General features: G+C 35.0%; 1 protein-coding gene across 2 annotated transcripts in view; it reads right to left on the reverse strand.

Moving 5' to 3' along the window:
* The window catches only part of CRY1 (cryptochrome circadian regulator 1), a 92,296-nt gene that overhangs the window by 13,387 nt on the left and 53,124 nt on the right, over positions 1 to 25,785 (reverse strand). For both annotated transcript variants that reach the window (XM_077762019.1, XM_077762018.1), the window contains exons 2-3: positions 17,404 to 17,512; positions 1,514 to 1,656 (exon numbers count right to left, since the gene is read on the reverse strand). In XM_077762019.1, the coding sequence (XP_077618145.1) occupies positions 1,514 to 1,656; positions 17,404 to 17,512 (252 nt within the window). The remainder of the gene's footprint in view (positions 1 to 1,513; positions 1,657 to 17,403; positions 17,513 to 25,785) is intronic.

Raw genomic sequence — 25,785 nt, forward strand, 5'->3', positions numbered from 1 at the left:
TTAGGATTCTGTATTACTGTAGTGACAATCACTTGCTATTTTCTATTGTGCTCATCATGCCGTTGTTAAAAATTCCAGCATATGTATCTCATGTACATTTTATATTTACTTCTGATCACTAATTGCCTCAGTGAAGTTATATTAAAAAGAAAAATTAGCATTGACAATGTTAGTTTGAATTAGACACTATTTGGGAATAACCAGTTATTTTCTTTTACTATGGCCATTTGCTTAGCATTTAGCCCTAATAAAGAATTACTGTAAAATCCAATTCCTTCATTTTATGGATCAGAAACTAGAGCCTACCAAAAGAATTAAATAAGTTAATCAAGGCTGCAAAACTATTTAATAAATAGCAAAATCAAGGTTTCCTTAATCCAAATATAGTACATTTTCAAAAAGTTTTTCACTTAAATTCCACTTAGTTAACATAGACTATTATATTAGTTTGAGGTGTATACTTTAGGATTCAACACTTCCATACAACACCCAAGGTTCATCACAAGTGTCCTCCTTAATCCCCATCACCTATTTCACCCATCCGCCCACCCACCTCGCCTCTGGTAACCATCAGTTTGTCTCTAGAGTTGAGAGTCTGTTTCTTGGTTTGCCTCTCTCTCTCTCTCTTTTCTCTATGCTCATTTGTCTTCTCAAATTCCATTCATCTTTATTGGTGTATAGGAATCCAACAGATTTCTGCACACTGATTTTATATCCTGCGACTTTACTGAATTCATTTATCATTTCTAGTAGTTTTTGGTGGAGTCTTTAGGGATTTTTATATACAGTATCATGGCATCTGTAAATAGTCAGAGTTTTACTTCTTCTTTACCAATTCGAATACCTTTTATTTCTTTATGTTGTCTAATTGCTGTGGCTAGGAATTCTAGTACTATGTTGAATAAAAATGGTGAGAGTGGATATCCTTGTCTTGTTCCTGACTTTAGGGGAAAAGCTCTCAGTTTTTCACCATTAAATAGAACATTGGCTGTGAGTTTTTCATATAAGGCTTTATTATTTTGAGATATATTCCCTCTAGACTTACTTTTCAGAAGGTTTTTTACCATGAACGGATGTTGTACTTTGTCAAATGCTTTTTTCTGCATTTACTGAAATGATCATATGGTTTTCATCCTTTCTCTTATTGGTGTGATTTATCATGTTGATTTAGAATGGTCAAGAAAAATTTTGTAATACTCATAATAGTTTTGAAACTGAAATTCTGAGTATTTTTATCTTATGCACTAACTATGCCTGTAATTTTGGCATCTGTCATTGATTAAATTAAAAAACCACAGTAGTTAAAAGGCTAAGGACTTACCATATATTCACTTAATTCTCCCACAATTCTACTAGTAGATGTTGTTATTTCCATTTCATAAACTTAAGTCCCATAGGTTAAAACTTACTGGTCCATATACTTAATACCACTGAACTGTATGCTTAAAAATGGTTGAGATAACAAGTTTTATGTTATGTGTATTTTAAGAGAATAAAAAAAAGAAAAACTTACTTGTCCAGGTCATATAATGTATGTGAAATTCGTACAATAACTTCTACTCCAGCTTCAGTAGCCAGTTTCTTAATAGCTGCATCTCGTTCCTTTCCAAAGGGCTCAGAATCATACTCAATTGAAAGTTTAGTTATGTTCCATTCCTAAAATAAGAAAAAGGGACAAAAATGTACACAAATTTTAATAATTATTCTTTTCTATTGCAACAACACATTCTGGAAAAAGTGAAAAGCTCAAACTCTACATATGAAATGATTATACATAAATCAAACTTTGAATATGCAGGAAGAAACCACACAATTTATAAATTCAAAAATATGTCAAGAAATGTACACTCATTAGATTTCAGGCATCGTACTAGGCATTAGACAATCTACTAATATGCTTAAAACCAGCTTCCTATACTAAATGTTTCTATAGCACTTTACTTTTCAAATAATTTACATTTCTTCCTCAAAATAACCCTCAGTTTAGCACTTTGGTTGATATCTCCATTTGGCAGATAGGGTTATTTTAAAATTTTAGGGACTTGTCCAAGTTCTCAAAGAGCCAGAATACCTGAATTTATGTCTGGTGATTCTAAGAACTGGTCTTTCACAAACCTTTGATAGTTAATATGGTAAGTACTCTGTTTTATAATCTTTTATTTCTGATTACCAAAAAATGCTAATTGTGGAGATACAGACATAGTAATAATAATACCAGCTATTTATTATCAGGTGCTGTACTGATCAGTTATATACATCTCCTTATAGTGATTTTCAATATGGAGATTGTGACTTTAGGTAATTGATTTCCCAAGGAGGTAGTAGCTTTTAAAATTCTAAAATCCACTCTGATATATCTTACAAAGAGAAAAAAAAATATCAACAGCAATTCTACCATTCACTTGACTAATTATATAGTAACAAACTAATTTTCCAAACCTGTACAATTTAGACAAGGGCTGTTTCCAACAGTGGGATTTAAAAAAAAAATGCTACCATAAACCACGCAGTGTATATCCTTATCTTTATGCATGCATCTTCAACATTTTGGGGCATTTGTCCTATTTTCTTAGAAATACTTCCTTGAAAAACAATGAATGGGTAAGATAGGCACATTTAAAATTTTGATAGACACTGCCAAATTTTCCACCAGATACAGTGTACCAATTTACACTCTCATCAGTAGTACACTGAAGTTGCTCCCTGTACACTTGCCAATAGCATGTATTAAAGGTTTTTTAAAAAACACTAACACATACAAGTGGAAGACAAAGGAAAAAATATCTCATTTAAAAAATTTTCCTTTCTTCAAAGTCTTGAAGAATGCATACCAAGCTGTCAAAAGCTGTTACCTTTGAAAAGTAGAATTTAGGACTGCAAATAAGGTGATTATTTTTTATTTTACACTGTTGCATGGTTCACACTTGTTAGTAAAATCACGTACTGTTTTTGAAATTTAAAAATAAAATTAGGGGCGCCAGGGTGGCTCAGTCAGTTAAGCATCTGGCTTCAGCTCAGATCATGACCTCACGGTTCATGGGTTCGAGTCCCGCGTTGGGCTCTGTGCTGTCAGTTAGCTCAGAGCCCAGAGCCTGTTTCAGATTCTGGGTCTCTCTCTCTCTCTGACCCTCCCCTGCTCACGCTGTCTCTCTCTCTCTCTCTCTCTCTCTCTCTCAGAAATAAATAAAACATTAAAAATTTTTTTAATAAAATTAAAATAATCATAAGAAAGCATTATATTTCTTTGTTTTATAGACAAGAAGTATAAACCCAGGATCTAAGGGTACCTGGATGGCTCAGTAGGTTAAGCTTCCAACTTCAGCTTGGGTCATGATCTCACGGTTGGGGAGTTGGGGGGTTTGAGCCCTCATCAAGTTCTCTGCTATCAGCACAGAGCTGGATTTTGGANTCACTCCCTCACACATGCACACACTCTCTCAAAAATAAAATAAATGTTAAAAAAAATAAAAACCCACATAGGATCTAAAGTCAGACCTCCTGATTTCAAAGACTGGCTCAACTATTTGCACAAATGGCTAACCTCTTCCTGCCTGCTTTGTCGTTTATAAAATAGGTAGAATTTAAGTAATATGCTTAAAGAGTAGTTAGCATATAATAAGTATTTGCTACGGTGAAATGAAAAAAAAAACCATTGTTACTGTTTACATGAGATAATGCAGGTAAATTGTTAAGGACATAGTATACAGTAAGTCCTCAATAAATGGTAGCCATTATTACTAGCCATTTGTATATTTCTTCTTTTGTGAGTTGCAGCTTATGTTTGTTTGGTTTTCTATAGCAATGAATAAAAGGATCTATAAGAGCTCCTTATATTTTAATGATAGCAACCTTTCTCTGCCATGTCTGTTACAACTTTTTTTCCTCAGTAGTAGTTTGCAATTCTATGATTTTTTAAGTGTTTGTTTATTTATTTTGAGAGAGAGAGAGAACATGAGAGGGAAAGGAGCAGAGAGAGAGGGAAAGAGAGAATCCCAAGAAAGCTCCATCCTGTCAGTGCTGAACCCAACACAGGGCTCAATCCCACAAACCATGATATCATGACCTGAGCTGAAATCAAGAGTCAGACACTTAACGGACTGAGTCACCCAGGGCNTTTTTTTTTTTTTTACATTTATTTTTAAGAGACAGAAAGAGGCAGAACACAAGTGGGGGAGAGGCAGGGAGAGAACGAGACACAGAATTCGAAGCGGGCTCCAGGCTCTCAGCTGTCAGCACAGAGCCTTGAAGAGGGGCTCAAACCCACAAACTGTGAGATCATGACCTGAGCCGAAGTCAGACGCTTAACCAACGGAGCCACCCAGGCACTTCTCTATGATTTTCTTAATAAATAATTTTTTTAGTTTTTAGATAGATGATAGAGTTTAAGATGAGTCAGTAACACTCTCTCCTCCCTTTTTCCTTTTTGAAAAGGAAGGGAAAGTCACACAGTTAAATATCAAAAAATAGACCACATTACTAGTAAAGATGAATTGGAGAAAACATATTAGGCTTATGGGAAAGTAGCCTTGCTAATATATCATTCCTGAATAAAACAGATTTACCTACCCAATAATAAGCAACACCCTCCCTGCAATGGGGGTTACTCCTATACAATTCATGACTTGGAAGAAGAGAATAGGATATATGCTCTCAGCAAGTGAAGAGAAGAAAAAGTATAATCTGAGCTATACTCACCTAGCTCCTTCTACCAATCTCACCAATGAAATCTTTCATTTCTACTCTGGGATAAATTAGTGAATATCTCTCCACAAGAAACATGAAAAGGTAGGGAAGAGAAGGTTCCCCAAACATTAAATGTATTTACTCATACATCAAATATTATAATCTTAATACAGGCCAGATACAATACTAGATCCTTCCTTCCTGGAGCTTACTGAGGAAGACTGGCAGCCCAGAGATAAATTTAAAAAGTAGTAACTATTAGAAAAAAATAGAATGCTATGATAGAAAATATGGGGAAGAGGATAATAAGCTAGTAAGCTAATTATCTACTCTCTTTCTTCCCCAATTACACTGGTTACGTTTCAGGAGGTGGTAAAAGTAAATATCCTTGCTTTATTCCCTATCTTAGGTAGAAAGCACTCAAAATATCACCATTAAGAATATTAGTTATGCTTTTTATAGACAACCTTTATCAAATTAACATTTACAAATTTTCTACTCCTAAAGTTTTTTTAAATCATGATTCAATGTTGAATTCTGTCAAATGCTTTTTCTTCATCTATTGAGATAATCATAATATCTTTTCCTTTATTCGATAAATAGGAAGAATTACCTTAATTGATTTTTATAATGTTGAACCAGCTTTGTATTCCTGGGATAAACCTCACTGGATTATGATGTAGTATATTTAAAAATATTGCTAACTTCAGTTTGTTACTATATTATTAAGGATATCTAAGGGGCGCCTGGGTGGCTCAGTTGGTTAAGCGTCAGGCTTCGGCTCAGGTCATGATCTCATGGTTTGTGGGTTCGAGCCCCGCGTCGGGCCCTGGAGCCTGGAGCCTGTTTCAGATTCTGTATCTCCCTCTTTCTCTGATCCTCCCTTGCACACGTTGTCTCTCTCTCTCTCAGGAAAAAAAAAAAAAAAAAAAAAAAGGATATCTGAGTCTCTTTCTGGGGGACACTTGGCTATCCTTTTATTGTTTCCCTTAAAATCTCTTTATCAGGTTTTGATATTAGAGTATGGTATTAGAACTATGATGGTCTCATAAAACAAATGTTTTGGGGAAGTGTTCCAAACATAAGGAACTATGTTTTCTGAAAAGTACTGTAAAATTGGTATGATTTCTTTCTCAAATAGATGATAGGATTCACAACCAAAGCCATCTGGGCCTGGAGTTTTATTTACGGGAAGGTTTTCAATTATAAATTCAAGTTCTTCAAGAGATATAGGGCTATTCACTCTTTTTTCTGAGAATTTTATAACTTGTACTTTCAAAAAGTTTTTCATTTCATCTTAGTTGTATAATTTATTGGAATTATGTTTATAACGTCCTTTATAATGCTTTTGAAATTTAGAGAATCTTGAGTGATGTCTCCCTTTTTATTCCTAATAAAGAATGATAGAAATGCTATGATAGAAATTTTCTCCCTTTTTCACCCTGATCAATATTGTTAGTAGTTTATCAATTTAATCTTTTCAAGACCCAGCTTTTGGCTTTGAGTCAATCAGGGTTCAGTCAAGAAACAGACTACATCAGCAATTTGAACATGGAAAACTTAATATGAAGAACATTAGCAAGCAAAAGTTGGTCAACAACGACAGGAGTAAAGGAAAAGTTAAAGCTACACTATCCAGTACGGTAGATAGCTACTAACCACGGAAGTGGCTTCTGAGCACTTGAAATGTAGCTAATTGGAACAGAGATGTGCTGTAAGCATAAAATATACAATGGACTTCAAAGATTTTGTATTAAAAAAAGGTTAAAATAGCTTAAAATTTTAATACTCATTTTATATTAAAAAGATTTAGATATAGTGGGTTAAATAAAATATATTATTAAAATTAACTTTGGGGCACCTGAGTGGCTCAGTCATTTGAGCATCTGACTCTTGGTTTTGGCTCAGGTCAAGATCCCAGGATCATGAGAATGAGCCCTGCCATCAGGCTCCCCACTGAGTATGGAGACTGCTTAAAGATTCTCTCTCTCCCCCTGTGCCCCCCAACTCATGCTCTCTCTCTCAAAATAAAAATAAAATTAACTGTATCTGTTTCTTTTTGCTTTCTTTAATGTAACTATTAGAAAATTTAAAATTATGTATATGGCTTTTGTTGGATAGTACTTGTCTAAGGTGTCCAAAATTAGCAATTGCACAACATAGACCACCACTAAATGGAGAGAAAATAAGTAAATAATGAATTAAGAATTTAGAAGAAAAGAACCCTCCACCGAGATTCCCACCTCAATGCATGGGTCTTGCTGCCACAGTAACACAGAATCTTCCCTACAGGGAAGGAACTTGCCAAAGGGCAAGGCCAGACATGATTCATAGGAACCTGGGTAGCTGAGAAACTACCTGCTCAGGGGTATGGGTGAGCTGCGGCTGGTCTGTGGAAGTGGCCTCTCAGGAGCAGGGAAATCTACCAGAGGGTATGGGTAAGCTGAGGCTTGCTCAGGAGGGAAGCTAAGGTTAATCCTACTGGGCCTCCCACATGCTCATCTGCTAGCTAATGTGGCAGGAAAAACACACAAGACTACCAATAAGGAAAGCCTTCTCTCTCCTACTATGACTTTGCAGAGAACCACCACCACCATCGACTGAGGAATTCTAGTATCAAGCCAGCTGGCAAAGGAGAAATGTTTATAGCATCCAGCTCAACTATCACAAAGCAGGACTTAGAAAGGTGAATTAGAGCTTAGAGACAATACACTAATTATTGCACATTTATTTTCTCTGTTGTTTGTCTTTCTGTTTCATTGATTTCCATTCCTCAGTTTATTATTTCCTTTCTTCAATTTACTATACTATAGGTTTAATTTGTTCCTTTTCTACTTTTTAAGGTGGAAGCTTGGTTCTTTGATTCCTTCTTTTCTTTTTTTTTTTAATTTTTTTTAATGTTTTATTTATTTCTAGGAGAGAGAGAGACAGCGTGAGCAGGGGAGGGTCAGAGAGAGAGGGAGTCACAGACTGAAACAGGCTCCAGGCTCTGAGCTGGCAGTCAGCACAGAGCCTGACGCGGGGCTCGAACCCACGAACCGCGAGATCATGACCTAAGCGAAAGTCAGACGCCTAACTGACTAAGCCACCCAGGCGTCCCTGATTCCTTCTTCTCTAAAGGAGTACTGAAAGCTATTACTTTTCCTCTAAGCACTGCTGTAGCTGAATCCCATAAATGTTTGGTTTTTTAATGGCAAGCTGAATTTTAATATTTTAAAGAAATTACTCTAATACTAAGACTATTTTTAACCAAAGTACAGTTTTGAGTCTCATGAATTTTTATACATTTTTTCATTATCAGTTATATTTACGATTTTCTTGCTATTCATTTTAATTTAATTCTATTGAAATCAAAGAATATATTTTAGGGGCACCTGGGTGGCTCAATCGGTTAAGCGTCCGACTTCGGCTCAGGTCATGATCTCACGGTTCATGGGTTTGAGCCCTGCGCTGGGCTCTGTGCTCACAGCCAGCTCAGAGCCTGGAGCCTGCTTCAGATTCCGTGTCTCCCTTTCTCTCTGACCCTCCCCTGCTCACGCTGTCTCTCTCTCAGTAAGGAAAAAAAAAAACTTAAAAAAAATATATATATTCTATAAGATGTCAGTCTTTTAAAATTTATTGATACCTGTTTTGTGACTGAGCATATGGTCTATCTTGGTGAATATTTCATATGTGCTAAAAAAGAATATATTTTCATAGCTTTGGGGTGTAGTGTTTTCCAAATATCAGTATACCTAATCAGTTGACAGCATTATTCATATTGTTATGGAATCTGGTCTGGATCACCCGGTGGAAAAACCAGCAGCACTTGGGAGATCTTGGAAGGCAGGTTTATTTTATACCGGTGTGCTCAGAGGAGATCATTCTCCAGAGGTCTGAGCCCAGAGCATTAGCAGAGGGAACAATTTATAGCCTGTTACTTTCCCATTCCTAATTAATCAGGGACAGGTGTTTTCTTATTAGTCCTGTCAGCCATCTTACAACAGATTTTCCCTATCAATATCATCTGTATCTTTATTGATTTTTGTATATTCTATCAATACTGAGTTTATCAGTTTGAGACTCTTGTCTTTTTATGGTGTTACCTGGTACATATACATTTATAAGAGTTATATCTTCTTGATGTAAGATTCCTGTTAATTTTGTCTTGAATTCTTTCTTATGCTTACTGTTTGCAAAGCACATCTTTTTCAGTTTTTTTAATTTCAAATTGTTTATTCATTAAAAATTTTTTAGTATAGTTGATAAACAATGGTACATTAGTTTCATATGTACAACACAGTGATTCAAATTCCCTATGTGTTATGCTATGCTCACCACAAATGTGGCTACTGTCACCATAAAATGCTATTAGAATATCATGGACTATATTCCTTACACTGTGCCTTTTATTCCTTTGACTTATTCATTCCATAACTGGAAAGCTTTATCTCCTGTTTCTTCATACTTCTAAAATGTCTCTTATCAGCGTCTAGTTGGTTCTTGCTTATTTTTATTCTGTGCCTTTTAAATGAAGAGTTTAGACTATTTGTACTGAATACAATTATTGGCATAGTTGAGCTTAAACTTACCTACCTACCTTCTGATATTTTTTGTAGCCCATTTTAAATTCCCCTATTAAATTTTTTGAAATAGCTGTTCATGTTATTTTAGATCACAATGTGCATTCTTATCACTGTCTACCTTCAAATCATATATTACTATTGAATAATGTAAGAACTTACATATACTTGTATTTATTTTCCTCCCATCATCTGTGATTCCGTTACAAATTTTATTTCTATATATGTTATAAGCCCCTTCACATTGGTATAATCTCATATAATTCACTATTAGTTCGTTTGACCTGTTAAGTCTTAAATAGAATATATAAATCTACATAATTAAAAATAACATAAAAGTTGGTATTTTATATTCATCCATATCTTTAGTGCTTTCTTCTTTTTTGCAGATCCTATCTTACATCCAGAATGATTTTCTTTCACCTAGAAGAATTTCCTTTAGTATTTTTTACAGTATAGAACTGCTAGAAATGAATTATTCTGTTTTTGACTGTCTGAAAATATCTTTTTATCTTTTTTTAATTTAAATTTATCTGTTTATCTCCTGTCTATCTATCTATCCATCCATCCATCCATCCATCCATCCATCCATCGCCTAGAGCACCCAGTATTCCCAGGTGGCCTCTCATTAAAGTACTAACCAGGCCCAACCCTGCTTCCAGGTTCAGACAAGAGCAGGTGCATTCAGGGTTGTATGGCCATAGACTTCCTTCTTTTTTTAAATGAATATTTTTGGTAAGTTAACAAAGTTGTTTGTAGTTCTTTAAAGATGTCATTGTATTGCCTTCAGGAATCAACTGTTTGTAATAAAAAACCACCAATATTCTTATTGTGGTTCCCTGAATATGTCTTATCTCCTCTGGTTGCTTATAAAATTTTCTATCTTTGGTTTTCAGTTAATTGACCGTGAAGTGGCAAGATGTAGTCTTCTTTATATTTATACTCTTTAGAGACTGTTGAGTTCTTGACACTATGGGTTGATTATCTGTCATCAATTTTAGAAAATTCTCAGTCATTATCTCTTCAAACATTTCTTTTTTCTTATCCCAACCTCTCTCCCCCTTTTTTCTAAGTCTGCAGTGTACATATGTTAGGCCATTTACTATTGTTCCACAGACTGTTCCCTTCTAAAAAAGACTTCCTTTTCTTTGTGCTTCAGTTGGGATAATTTCAATTGCCCATCTTCAAGTTCACTGATCCTTTGCTCTGCTTTGTCCAATCTGCATTAAGCCCACTGAATGAATTCTTCATTTCCTTCTTTTTAATAGTTTCCATTTTTATACTAAAATTATCACCTAATCACATTTTTCGCCTTTGACTAGTTTCTTTAATATCTATTGCATAGTAATTGTAAAGTCCTTAATTCTAATCCCAACATTTGCATCAACTGTGGGGTTATTTCTACTGTTTTTTCTTTTTTTTTCTTTTTACTTGATTGCAAGTCACATTTTCCTGCTTCCTCATGTATCTCAGAAGTTTTGACTGTATGACAAACAATGGTATAAAGAATAGAGATGGAATAAATATTTATCTCTAGAAAAGTGCATAGCCTTGGCTCTGACTGCTAAAAGTTGAATTACTATAGTCTGTAATTGAGGCAGGTCTTGTATTTGTTGCTGCTTTAGTTAAATTCCATTCACCACTGGGTTCAAGTATTTTAAGGGTAGGATCCAAACTTCTTCAATAGGGCTTGGGATTTGAGCATGGACAAGATTCTAGATGTCCCTCTCTGCTTGAGAGCCCAGTCAACAGCTTTACAAACGGTACACCTCTCTCTCCCTTGCTGTCTACTCATCAGCCTTTTGGTTGCTGCAGAGTTCTCTTTGTTTTTCAGCTCTGTTCCCTAATATTCTATACCTCTGGAGACATCTTTCCACCCAGCTGTCCTGTCCCCACCTTCAGTGGACTGCTACTTTGAACTAAGTGAATGGCCAGCAGCACTTCAAGAGGGATCTCTCTCAGCTCTTCTGCCTTGCTTTTAGACTTTAGTAGATTCCCAATGGTACTCCACAAAAGCACTGTAGAGAGCGAGTATGAGCTTCTGTAATTTGGGTTTCTTGGGATTCTAATCTGCCGTGTCTGTCTATACATGACCATGAAAGCTAGGTAAAATTTTTACTTGTTTCTTTTTACTACCAACTATAGTGGATTCCCTTCTTTTTCTGCTGTGCCACCAAGGATATAGCCATGAGTCTCTTCTTTCCTAAAAGCTCACTGCTTTATGGAATTTAGTTTACTTAGGTTTCTTTATGTCCTCAATTCTCTAGTAGGGTAAAAAAAAAAACCCCATGATTCTGTGGCATATTCACTTTCTTCTCACTGTTAAGATGAGACAGTAGACTAGGCAACATCTTTATGGATATGTCTCCTCAGGCAAGGGAAACAAAAGCAAATTAAAGTATAAGGAGTACATCAAAATAAGAAGCTTTTGCACAGCAAAGGGAACCCACTAACTGGAAGAAGATATTTGCAAATGATATATCAATCTGATAAGGTGTTAATATCTAAAATATATAAAAAACTTATACAACTCAATACCAAAATGCCCACAAAATCTGATTAAATAAAAACTTAATCTTTATGAATTCTGGTTTATTATAATAAATTAAATTATAATAAATTTAATTTTAAAATTCATGTGTAATTACATGTAATAAATAAAATTGATTTATTTTAAATTACAATACTTTAATTAAATAATTCAGGTCATGGTACCTGAATAGACATTTTTCCAAAGGAGACATACAGATGGCCAACATACAAAATAGATGAAGGGATTAAGAGGTACAAACTTCTAGTTACAAAATAAGTCATGGAGATGACAAGTACAGCATAGGGAATATGGCAATAATATTTTAATAACATTGATGGAGACAGATGGTGACTACACTTCTGATGAGCACTGAGTAATGTCTAGAACTGTTGAGTCAATATGCTGTACATCTGAAGCTAATATAACACTGTATCTCAATTATGCTTCAATAATAAAGAAAAAAGAAAAAAAAAGAATATGTAAGTGACATCATGTCACTCATCTACTCAAAAATCTTCATGGCATCCCATTTCACTCTGAGTAACAGCCAAACTCCTAACCATGGTCCATAAAGAAAGCCCTGTGATCTGGCTCCTTGACACCTCTCTGACCTTCTCTTTTCTTTTCACTCACCGTTGTGGGTTTCTAGCTACACTGGCCTTCTTGCTGTTCCTACACAAGTCATGGCACACTTCCACATCAGGACCTTTGTAACTGCTGTTCCCTCTGCCTATGCCATTATTTCCCTATGTCTTAGTAGCTCAAAATAATTAATTGATGTTCAAGACTGTCAGTTAACTAGATGGTGGTTCTGCTGGTCTCACCTGGGCTCATTCATGAGCTTGCAATCAACTGACAATATGGTGGGGGCTGGAGGTAATCTCTCTCATACATCTCAGATGTTGGTGTTGGCCATTTATCTCTATATGGTCTCCCATAATTTGATATTCTACCCATATTCCCAGCATGATACATGAAGCATTCTAAAAGGACAAAGTAGAAGTTTAAGGTTGCTTGAGGCTTAAGGCTTGGAATTCAATGTTTCCCTTGGTGGCTGGACAAACTAAGTTACATGGCCAACCCAAATTTAAGGTTGTGGGAAAATAAACTCTATCTTTTGATGGAAGAAGATGAAAAATGTTGTGGATTGACAATATCACACTCCAGATATTTGCATGGCTTAGTCCCTCCACGTGGTTTGCTCATATGTACTCTTAGAAGTGAGGCCTTCCATAATTATCCTTCCTTCATCTTGGCACTTAATATCTCACACTTTATTTTAGCACCTATCACTACCCAATGTTGCATATTTACTCGCTTATTATCTGCCTCCTTCCCACTATCATATAAGCTCTGTCACGGTAGAAACATCTGTTTGGTTCACTAGTATATCCTCAGCACCTTAAACTCTCTCTGCCTTGTAATAGCAGACAATCAATATCTATTGAATGAATTCTCTTATTTAAATGAGCATGTACCACAAAATAAAGAATCCAAAATAACTCAAAAGCATAAATTTTATGCATGTGAAATGTTAGTGGCTTTAGATGTTCTTCTTTGATTTATCTATCATTTTGACAAAACATTTTGTTATGCTTCAATGAGTCCACCTATAAAGACTTTAGCCACATATTCCTGTTTCTTGGATATAATGAGAATGTTTGAAAACAACTCTAAATTTTTCATTAAAAGTTTCTGTCAGCCCTAGAATGTACAAGGTCTTGGTAACTTACCATTCTGGCACCAAATGTGGAAGATGCAAGATTTAACTACATAATAATAATTGACACAAGATTTATATGATTAATAGTGTTATCCAAGTTTTGCCTATGTTAGTGTCTAAGTTTATCATTTCTTCAGAACATGAAAAACGAAGTTAAAGAAAAGCCCAACGTTAAGTCAGAATTTAGCTGGGAAAAATTCTAAGTAGAAAGCGCATCAGAAAAAAACCAATAGTTTATCACACATATATGTGTGTAAATATGTATGTATAAAGATTCCTTGACCCCATCCCTAAATCCACTCAATATAAATAGAATGAATGCTACAGAGAGAAGATACACAGCAGACATCAGGCCTGGAACCACTGTCACCAACCCAATCAACTAAAGCACTATTATCACGTCTAAAACAGTTTTACCTCCCATGTGGGAAATAGGATTAGTTACCTATTTAAAATTCTATTTTCTGAACTAGAATAATAAAACCAGAGAAAATAATGTAAATGAGTCAGTTGGTTATGGACAAAAGAGTCTTTTCCCTCAGAGAAACAGGGCATGAGGGTGGGGAGTGGGAAGGAGACCTGCTTTTTACTACATTAGCTTTTAGGCTTTTTTTTTTCTTTAAACACATGCATGTAGTGCCTCTAGAAAGAGGTAAAAATAAAACAATCAATGCAATAAAAAAAGAATTAATTCCCTCTATGGCTCTAGACATAGTGTATAATCTGAAAAGAAGTTTCCATAAGTGATATTTTATACAGACTACTGTATGTAGCCCAAGGAACAACCTGAATAAGACAGTAAGCATTCTATGCATGTGTGTTCATGTATCTGTATTTTATGGCCCATGCAGAAACCATTGCTTCTCTGCTAAAGTGACAAAGATTGGGACAGCATCTAAATGCAGAAGACAGTTTGATCCAACAATATATTATTTTAAGTAGAAGAAAGCTCAAAACAAAGAACACTAAAGGCTTGCTGGCTTAAAACAAGTTTTTTTTTTTTAAAAACAAGTAATAAACAATATGTATTTTACTCTTTGTTTTTATTTTTTATCTTAATTCCAAAATAGTAATATACAGTGCTATATTAGTTTTAGGGGCACAGTATAGTAGTTCAACAATTCTATCCATCACCCAGTGTTCATCACAAGTGCACTCCTTAATCCCCATCACCTATTTCACCTGTCCCTCCACCTCTCTCCCCTCTGGTAACCATCAGTTTGTTCTCTATAGTTAAGAGTCTGCTTCTTGATCTTTCTTCTCTTTCCTTTTTTCCCCCTTGACTTATTTGTTTCTTAAGTTCCACATGAGTGACATCATATGGTTATTTGCCTTTCTCTGAGTTATTTTGCTTAGCATCATACTCTCTGACTCCATTCATTTGTTAGAAATGGTAAGGTTTCATTCTTTTTTATGGCTGAATATTATTATTTTTTATGCCTGAATAATATTCCATCACGCACACGCACACACACACATTCTATCTCTCTCTCTCTCTCTCACACACACACACACACACACACACATTCTATCTCTCTCTCACACACACACACACACACACACTCCCACAACTTCTTTATCTATTCATCTATCAATGGACACTTGGGCTGCTTCCATAGCTTGGCTAGTGTAAATAATGCTGTTATAAATGTAGAGGTGCATGTATCCCTTTGAATTAGTGTTTTTGTATTTTAGGGATAAATACCCAAGTAGTGCAATTACTGGATCATAGGGTAGTTCTGAGGAACCTCCATACTGTTTTCCACAGTGGCTACACCAGTTTGCATTCCAACCAACAGTGCAAGAGGGTTTCCTTTTCTCCATACCTTTAAACATTTGTTGTTTAAGTTTCGTTATTTTTGCAAGTAAAATCTTCTTAGGATTCGGTTTACTTACACCACATGGATTTAGAGATACACAAATTTTTATACTCATGAGTTGCTGATAAACTTTTACCATTGTTTCTGATATGCTTTCTATTCAGAACTCTTCCATGTACCTAGGTTAAATTCTAACTCCAAGTAGCCACAGTAGTAAAACATACTTTAATAAAGTAAATTTTGGTATTAGCCAAATCCTAAACATTAAAGGTTTCTTTCATACCAACAAAAAAGACTAGGTAGTGTTGATTTGATTCCCAACACTGGAGACATTTTCATTCAGGGAAAGGAACTGTTCCCATCTGTAAATAGGCACATTATTATTTAAAAAAATTTGAATAAAACAGCTGCAAAGAAACCCAAAAAGCAGATATATATTAGGAGTCCTAATGGTATAAATAGGAAGGGATGGACAAAAAAGAGGTAGCCAAAGAACAACTTCTGGTCTGAGCACTTCCATAAGCTAGCTGTATGACCTTAGTCAACTCATTTAATCTCTCTAGGACTAATGTTTTCATTAGTGAAAAAAAGGGAAAGTAAGACTAGGAGATTTAAAATTCTACCAAGTTAAAAAAAAAAAGACTTATCACAAAACTACACTTTTGTATTGTTAGTAGCATGTTGTTCGTTATAGCCCTTTGACCCAGAAAGTCCTCTTCTAAGAATTATCCCAAAAATGTACAAGCACATGTAAGCAAAGATATGTATATCTGGACAAGGATATTCACTGACAGGATTATTTGTATTAGCAAAGGCCTTTGGAAAATGACTAAATGTTCAGCTGAAAGCTTGTTAAAGAAATCACAGCATACCTACACAATGGAATACTAGGAAGCCATTTAAAAGACTGAGGAAGCAACAGGAAACAATTTCCAAAATAGATAGCTATGGGAATAAAGCATGGCACAGGTGGTGTAAAATACAGTGTGTTTTTATCTTGGTTTTAAAAAGGGGGGGTGTTAACATACACACAACTGCAGATATATATATATATATATATGTAGATATATACATATATATGTAGACACATGACATATACATTCTTCTTAATATAAAAAATATTTCTAATGAATACATAAGAAGAAACTGGTAGCAACTGTTGCTTCTGGGACGGAAACTAGCAGTTTAAGGTAGAAGAAAGATTTAAATGTTCATTATAAAGCACTTTTTTCACTGTCTGATTTTACCATGTGTTAACTTTTATTAAATAAAAAAACCCAACATTTTTTAAAATTTACATCCAAGTTAGTTAGCATATAGTGCAATAATGATTTGAGAAGTAGAATCCAGTGATTCAGCCCCTATATATAACAACACGTGCCTATCCCAACAAATGTCCTCCTTAATGTCCCTTACCCATTTAGCCCACCCTCACACTCACAATCCCTCCAGCAGCCCTCAGTTTGTTCTCTAAAGAGTCTCTTACATTTTGTCCCCCTCCTTGTTTTTATATTATTTTTGCTTCCCTTCCCTTATGTTAATCTGTTTTGTATCTTAAATTCCACATGAGTGGTCATATGGTATTTGTCTTTCTCTAATTTCGCTTAGCATAACACACTTTAGTTCCACTGACGTTGCAAAAGGCAAGATTTCATTCTTTTTAATTGCCAAGTAATACTCCATTGTGTATATATGCATCTTCTTTATCCATTCATCTGTTGGTAAACATCTGGGCTATTTCCGCACTTTAGCTATTGTCGATAGTGCTGCTATAAACATTGGGGTGCATGTGCCCCTTCAAAACAGCCCACCTGTATCCTTTGGATAAATACCTAGTAGTGCAATTGCTGGGTCATAGGGTAGTTCTATTTTTAATTTTTTGAGGAAACTTCATACCGTTTTCCAGACTGGCTGCGTCAGTTTGCATTCCCACCAGCAGTACAAAAGAAAGAACTCACAAAATCTTTATTTAAAAGTACTTGTATTTCTTATAGTTTAAGTTACCTCAAATACCTTATTTACCAAATATGTGTCTTCTCTGACAAAACATTATTACTCCTAAGCAAAGATTTTTCAGATTACCTTAAAAAGCCTGGGAAACACATCTGCTGGCTGTCCACGAATCACAAACAGACGAGAGTTTAATTTTCGCAGATTGGCATCAAGGTCTTCTAGACACTGAAGCAAAAACCTACAGAGAAAAATACTATTAAAATTCTTAAATATATATATTTAGAAGATTTAAAGTTTTATAAAATCATGTTATTCTAAAACTTGACATGCCAACCTCATAATTTTATTACTTCTTATCATCTTATTACTTCTAATTGATCTGTAAATTACGGTTTCCAGAAATCATACTTAAAATTTTTAAATTACAACATGAAGTCCTCGGTATTTTAATAAATTCCTCAATTAAATCACTTCCATTAAATAATAGTGATTGAATGTTAGCAAAGTTTAATTTGTAAACATAAAAATTACAAAAATAAAGTAATTAAATGAATTGATTTCATTGTTTCATTGATGAATTCAAGTTCAAATAGAAAAGCCACCTTGAAAAATCTAGAACATTTCTCTATTGGAAACAAAATGGAAATATCCTATTTAATCACTCTGAGCAAGTGAATAATTTATGAATTTGAGTAATATTAGGGGATACTGTAATCATCTAAGAGAGAGAAAACATAATGCCTATTTTCAAGTTTATCTAACTAAAGAAACTGATAATAAATAGATGTTAAATTATGTTGCATTAACTCTGAGTGTAGAGAATGCCAGATTAATTAAAAAAAGAAAAACTCCATGAGGCAGGTAGAGCTATAGATTTTTCTCAATGAAGTAAGTACCAGCAAGGCTTACACTTGATAGATATGCTGGAGCAGTAGCAGAAGACTGCTTACTATGCATCTTTTATTGTGAAGAAATGGAGCAGTCTCTAGCAAATTTGAAAGAGATGTTACCCCTGGAAAATTCAATCTCACTGTTTACCTCATGTTAATTTCTCTGACATTTCACTTAGATTCTGTTCCTCACATTGGGACCCATCTTATTTCTTCTTTACTCTGCTTGTTTTATGTATTTGATCTTAAGGTAAATATTTGCCTGCCTTTTCCACAAACCATGTGTTCTCTGAGAATACTGATTGTATCTTACATGTGAGGAACAGTTAATACAAATGAAAAGGCACATTTCAGAAATGTTGTCCAACATGGTAGCCTCTAGGCACATACAGCCATTTAAATTTAAATTAATCAAAATTAAAAATTCAGTTCCTCAGTCACACTTGCCACATTACAACGCCTCTCAACAGCCACATGTGTGCCTCGTAGCTACCATATAGGACAACACAGGTGAAGAACATTTCCATCACTGCAGAAAGCGCTACTGGATACCACTGTTGTAGGAGGTTGTTCAATTCAGAGCATTTGTTCTCTTAGCCCATTCTGATCCCATCATTTCATTAATTTTTTACAACTATAGTTATTAGTGACATCAGTATAACTAGTCAAGTTTGGTACTGTTTTCCATTTAGGAGTCATTTAGGATTTAGCAGTCTATGGGTGTGGAGTGTCACAGTGCTAGACTTACAAGGACTCCCACCATATCATCTTGGGAAGTCTCACAACTGTCGTTAAATAGGAAACAAACCCGTCTATCTTCACATTTACATTTCACCCCATCCCTGTACTGTCTGGTTTTGGAGTCACCTCTCTAACACCAAACCCTATCCCAATCTACCACTACCAATGTGCAAATACTTTGGGGGAAAAGGATGTTGTTGTTATACCAATAAGAAAGCACTGGGATTTTGTACAATTATCCATAACTATGAGTAATTTATCATGTTTGGTGATAAATGTTCATTGGGAAGCATCTAATTTTATGTATTTGGTTGTCCAGAGTTTTTAGACACTGTAGCAGTTCAAAAATCAAGAAGTTGAATGAACTAGCAATTTTAAGTTTCCTTAAATTTAAACAGAACAAAACTAAAATGTCCTGAAAGGATACAAGACAGAGAGAATCCTGGTGTCTGTTTTGTACCATTAGTTTAAGTATGTAAATGTTTCCATATGATACAAAGAAGTCAATGATAGATGGAAAAAAATGGGAAAAGAAAAAAACTGATTAATGCATAAAACAAACAAGTAAGCCTGGATTAATTAATAAGTAAGGAATTAAGGGTAAAAGTATGTTTCCCTTACTTGTTAACAGGCTGAATAAGGAGTTTTAATGCTTTTCAATAAATACCCTATGAACCAAACATTGTACAGAATGATATGGACTGAAGCAAAGTATTATTATGGAAAAGTTTTGCAACCAAATAATTAATTTTGTTTTGGCACTGAATAAAACGAAGGAATAGATATATTTAAGTATGGTATTTTTCTTCCATATTATGACGTTTTTCTTCCATATATACTATCATTTCCATCACTGTAACTTCACATAAAAATCAGAGAAGTACAGTGGACTCAAATAAAGGTACTTAAAAAAAGAATATAGTACCTTTGCACTGTGACTTTTGAAAGTATACGCATATATTATTTTAATGAAATAAAATTTACTTTGCATATATTTACTTATGTTATATGTGCATAAGAAAATAATTGGAAAAATACTTACCAAGATATTAATAATAGCTACTTTTGAGGAGTGGGAATGGAAGGGGTAGTGATGAAGAGAGAAACATGGTTTTTTAAATTCATAAAAGGTATAAAATTGATAATGAGCATACACCTCTTCAGAGTAAAACAAACTGAGGAATACTGTATTTAATATAAACATAGTTTAATACATAGTGAAAATCTTTTCAAAGCAATAGATATACTTCTATAGCATCAATTTTGATGGTTTCATAGTATCCCATTACACAGATGTCACATAATTTAACAAGCCTAGAGAAATATTACTATACTTTAATCAACCCTGGAAAGTTACCTTATCTGTAAAGCGGGTATTGTAAGAGGACCATATTAGCATGTTGTAAGAATGAAATTATTTAATATATGTGAAGCTCTCAGAACAGTACCTGATGCATAGTAATCTCAGTTATGTAAGTGTTATCTAATACTTTTGCTCCCCTCCTTCCTACCACTTCTGTTCTTGGTATAATAATTCTAGCCCTTGTTATCTCTTCCTGGCATTATTTACTGTGATGCCTGAAAATACATCTTTGTACCAACAATCTTTTCCCACTTTAATCCATTTTATGCACTACACCAAATCTCTCTGAGGCACACTTTGCTGTACAAAGGTCTTCAAAGATTCATTCCCTAGAACACATTATTTTGCTTGGCCACTAACTTAGGATTCCAGGTTCATTTCTTACTACTCTTCTTTCCTTCCCACCAAACAAAACTACTCTTTTCCCTACACATCTGCTCTCCTAGAATTTGCTCCATGAATTTCCCTCAGCATAGAATACCTTTCCCAATTTCCAAGTCTTTAAGTTCATATCCTACTAATCTTTCGTTTTCCAGCTGAAAAGTAATTTCTCCACCCTCTAAATTATCAAAGGACATATGGACCTCATTCTAGAGAAATTTTCACATTGTACTTTATATTATAGCTATCATATATACATACCACCTTCTCCTTCTAATGGATTTCAAATTAGCATCTGTGTCTCACTCCTAACTATGTAGGTTTCTTAACCTATGTTTTGGTTTCTACATTTAGCAAACAAATATCATCCTGTGATCAATATATATTCTGTTGAAAAGTTTAGAAATAGGATTAAAAAATAATACAGTTGTCTTATACAACTGTTGAAAAAATTAGAAACATAAAATCATCTCTCAGAATTATAGTACATGGTAGATATTCATTAAGGAGAAGTTATCATTATTCTTGCCTAGGAATAATTTATATTTCAAAAAAAGTAACATATTTCTACATGTAAATACCTGGGCATGACAACAGAAGACAATTAGTTGGATGCATACATCTATGTGTAAAATTTTTCTGGGCTCATAACTTCGCCTGTGACTTGGAACACAGGTTTGATTAAAATATTTCCCAGTGACAAGACAAATGTGAATGAATAAATATGTAACAGGAGAAAGGGAAACAAAAGCAAAAACAAACTATTGGGACATCAAAATAAAAAGCTTCTGCAGCGAAGGAAACAACCAAGAAAGCCAAAAGACAACTTGATTGAATGGAAGAAGATATGTGCAAATGATAAACCCAATAAACAGTTAGTATCCAAAATATATAGAGAACTGATAGAACTCAACACCCAAAAAACAAATAATCCAATTTTAAAAATGGGCAGAGGACATGAATAGACATTTCTTCAAAGAAGACATCCAGATGGCCAACAGACATGAAAAGATGCTCAACATCACTCATCATCAGGGACATAGAATCAAAACCATAATGAGGGGGGAGGGGCAAGATGGCGGAGAAGTAAGGAGCTCCGTACTTGCACTCGCGCCCATACATCACACAGAAAAGATCTGAAGCCATTGGAAACCTTACAAAACCTGAGAGATTGGGAGACAAAGGACGCAGAATCCACTGAGAGAGCCTTCTAACGTGAGTGCGAACCGGGGAAGATAAAATCGGGCCGGGATCGGAGACTCCAGGGTGGGAGACGATCCCCCTCTACCCTCTACGGGGAGTGAGAGGGGAAAAGGAGAGAGTCCGAAACAGAAAAACCTCCGCTCGGGGGAGAAAAACCTCCCCTCGGTGCATAGAAAGACCGTACTTGCCAAATACCTGCACGCCAGGTCCCCTCGCGCCAACTGGTCCCAGTGGGGGAGGGGGGGGCCGCTGAGCACACAAACTGCTTCTTTGTGCTGGCTCCCGGCAGCTGGACTTCAGAGTGGTGGCGCGCCTGCCGCCATTGTAGCTCCCGGGCAACTGGGGCCCCTGAAAGAGCCGCGCGGACACTGGGCGTCCGCACTCCTGGCTGGCTGGAACTCGAGAGGGAAGGCAAAGAACTAAAAACTGGGAATTTGCCTGTGAGTTCGTGTTTCGGGTGAGGAGCATAGAGGGACCCGGTTTTCCCCACTCCAGCGGTCTCGGCTCACTCAGCAGGCAAGCCCCCACCCATGCTCCCAGCCCGACCCAGAGAAGGAAGCAGCGATTCTGACGCCACCCCCAGAGCTCGGCAGGGGGCCTGGAATTGCCCTGAGGGGTTGCCTGGGAAGCTGTGTCTAAGGCAATTTCAGCGGGCGCGTGGACTGGGATTTGGAGATTGGAACTGGCCTGGGTTGAAGAGTGCAACCAACTTTGGCTGTGCCCCGGTACGGGGANCTCCAAACAAACAAACAAACAAAAACCCATAATGACATATCGCCTCTCACCTGTCACATGGGTAAAACCAAAAACACAAGAAACAAGTGTTGGCAAGGATATGGAGAAAAAGGAACCTTTGTGCACTGTTAGTGGGAATGCAAATTGATGTAGCTACTGTGGAAAATAGTATGGGGGTTCCTCTAAAAGTTAAAAATAGAATTACCCTGTGATCCAGTAATTGCACTACTGGATATTTATCCAATACGAAAACACTAATTCAAAGGGATACATGAACCCCTGTTATTGCAGCATTATTTACAATAGCCAAACTATAGAAGCAGCCCAAGTGTCTACTGCAGATAATATTTATATAAAATATCACATCATCTTTATAATTCCATTATATATATATACACACACATACATATAAACTAATCTCGAAGTATATAATCCTTCCTTGATAATACCATAAAATAAAACCTCCAATATCCTAGGTTCAAGTATCAACTCACTGATATGTAAGGTTTCTTTTCAGTGCTGAAGGGATAATGTTACTTTAAAGGGTGCTATATAAAATCTAACCTTCCATCCTTTACACTTTACTGGGAAGAGTGAGTTCTGTCAGAGTTCAGATTCAGTGTATTCCAGAGAACACACCACTTTCAACCTTTATATATTATAAATGCATGTGGCTTAGAACAGGCATCCAATATTCAATGAAATAATTCAGTATGATACATTAAAAATATACAGGGTACACTTTTAATAAATAGGAACATACTTTCAGATCTTCTCTAATATGGCATCTTACTATACTTATTTGGAGACTCAGTTAATAATGTTATTATTATTAATGCTACACAACAGGTTAGTTTTTATAGGCCAAACATTAGTAAAATTCATCACATTTCTTTGTATAATTGTATTACTTATATAGAAATACAGTTCTCCTGTTATTTAATTACATTACTAATTGCATCAGTTCAAAATAAATAGAAAAGGTGTCAAGTGAGAAAATACACTTCCTTACTTTAAACATATTAAAGACTTTAGAAAAAAAATCTCCAGAGATCACTACCTTATTGCTATTAGAAAAAAATTACATGCAGTGAATTTCCTTATACCAATTCCAACAGATGATTTCAACATGAATCAACAGAAATAGTTTCTTAAAGTAGGTCATTGCTATAGCAACCAGTGGGCGGTTTGGTATACTCCCCGTCACAATGACCTACTTTCTAGCCTGGGCTAGAACAGCTTTATATAACTAGAATTGCTAGTTCTGTCTATAAAATAGTCCAAAAAAGGCAGTGATGAGATACAACATAATCCCATGGTTGTTGAAAACAAGGCATACAAATTAATATGTAGCATACCAGAATCAAACCATCTGGTTCTGTACTTAAGTTTATAAAATATATCTTATCATATGCTCAAAGATGAAAACTACACTTAAAATATCTAAATCAAAACAATTCATTCCTGACCCTAAAGAACTAGTTTCAAGAATGTAAGATCAATCTTTTCCTGTCCTCTGTATGGAACAGTAGTTAAATTTTTAAAAACTAAAGTTCTAGATACATTAATTATAATAAAGATAACAAGTAGAGTTTTAGTCATAAACTAAAGTCTATGGTGTTTTATTTGAAAAATTTTAAATTATAAACAGGAATTTGTCTCTCTACAAGTTGAATAAAGTTTACATGTGTTTTCTTCTGGTTTGTAACAAATTTTTAGCTTTCTACTAACTTAATCAAAGCTTCCATCTAACTTAATCATTATTTAAATTGTCAGAATATTTGTGATACACATTTTCCCTAAAGAGAATAGTTTAATGTTCAATACAAATTAAATATATATATGTAAATTTTTATTTTGCCAGGTTCTAATGGCCATAACTCAGTGAACTTATAACATGACACAATGTTGCTTTTTTTAACAAATATTTTGCAATGCCCTCTTTTAAATTCTGATATTTAAATTAAAATTGAAAGGAAATTTATAGATAATATATATATACAAATTTAAAGTGTTAATACAATGCTTACTATAATATGTGGAAGAAATTAGGCATGACAAAAGAAGAGGATGAATTAGTTGGATGCCTACACCTACATCTAGAATCACTGTAAATTCAACAACTACAAAAACAGACCAATACAACTGTATTATTAGTGACTCAAACACCATGAGTGATACTGACTTTGATTACATGATTTTCTGTTATTTTGAGTAAGATTTAGTAAAATTCTGGACAAAACAAAGTACAATCTTTCCTTGATTTAAATAGGTGATAAATATATTCCAGGAAAACTCAATATATAATTAAAATTTCATAAAAAAGAACTAGCATTTACATATAAAAATGGATTTAGGCTCTAGATTCAGAGAATTATAAGTTTTTCATTTACATGAAACATCTGGTAGAATATTTGAAAATTATTTGGATTCAGGACAATGACTTATTTTGAGAGACTATCATGAACATTGTAAGAAGTCTTTCATTCTTGGCCTCTTCTCACTAATTCCACTAGTACCCTCCACTAGTACCCTAATTCATTGTAATGAACAAAAATGCCCCCCACAAATTCCTAAAACATCCCTAAGGAGTGATATTATTCATTATTCACACAATTTCACTGACTTGAGGGATACAAGATAGTGACAGGCATGTCCAATATTCAAGGAGTTGAAAATCTAGAAAAGAAACTTGAAAATATATATGATGTACATGAATATAACAGAACCTGCCAGGCTGAATGTGACATATATTGTAGGAGACACATATGGATAACATTATATTGCTTTAAAAAAATCAAGAGGAAGAAATCACTTCTGGATTTCTTTTTGAGATGGGAAAAATGTAGGGAAAATTTTCAAAGATACGGTGATGGTAGAAAGAGGCCTTAGAATATTAATATGATTATAATAGCTGGAGATAGGAAGAGGAAATTACTGGCCATTGGACTGTAACCTCGTTTAAGACTAAGACTAGATCTTGTTCACTACTTTCCAGTGACTAGAAAGTGTGTGACATATATAAATTCAAGAAATATTTATCTAGGGGCACCTGGGTGGCTCAGTCAGGTAAGTGCCCGACTCCTGATTTTGGCTCAGGTCATGATCTCACAGTTTTGTGAGTCTGAGCTCACGCGCGGACAGTGCAAAGCCTGCTTGAGATTCTCCCTCTTCCTCTTTCTCTCTCTCTCTGCCCTA

The sequence above is a fragment of the Crocuta crocuta genome, unplaced genomic scaffold, assembly GCF_008692635.1.
Source record: "Crocuta crocuta isolate KB4526 unplaced genomic scaffold, BGI_CrCroc_1.0 scaffold193, whole genome shotgun sequence".
NCBI classification, from domain to species: domain Eukaryota; kingdom Metazoa; phylum Chordata; class Mammalia; order Carnivora; family Hyaenidae; genus Crocuta; species Crocuta crocuta.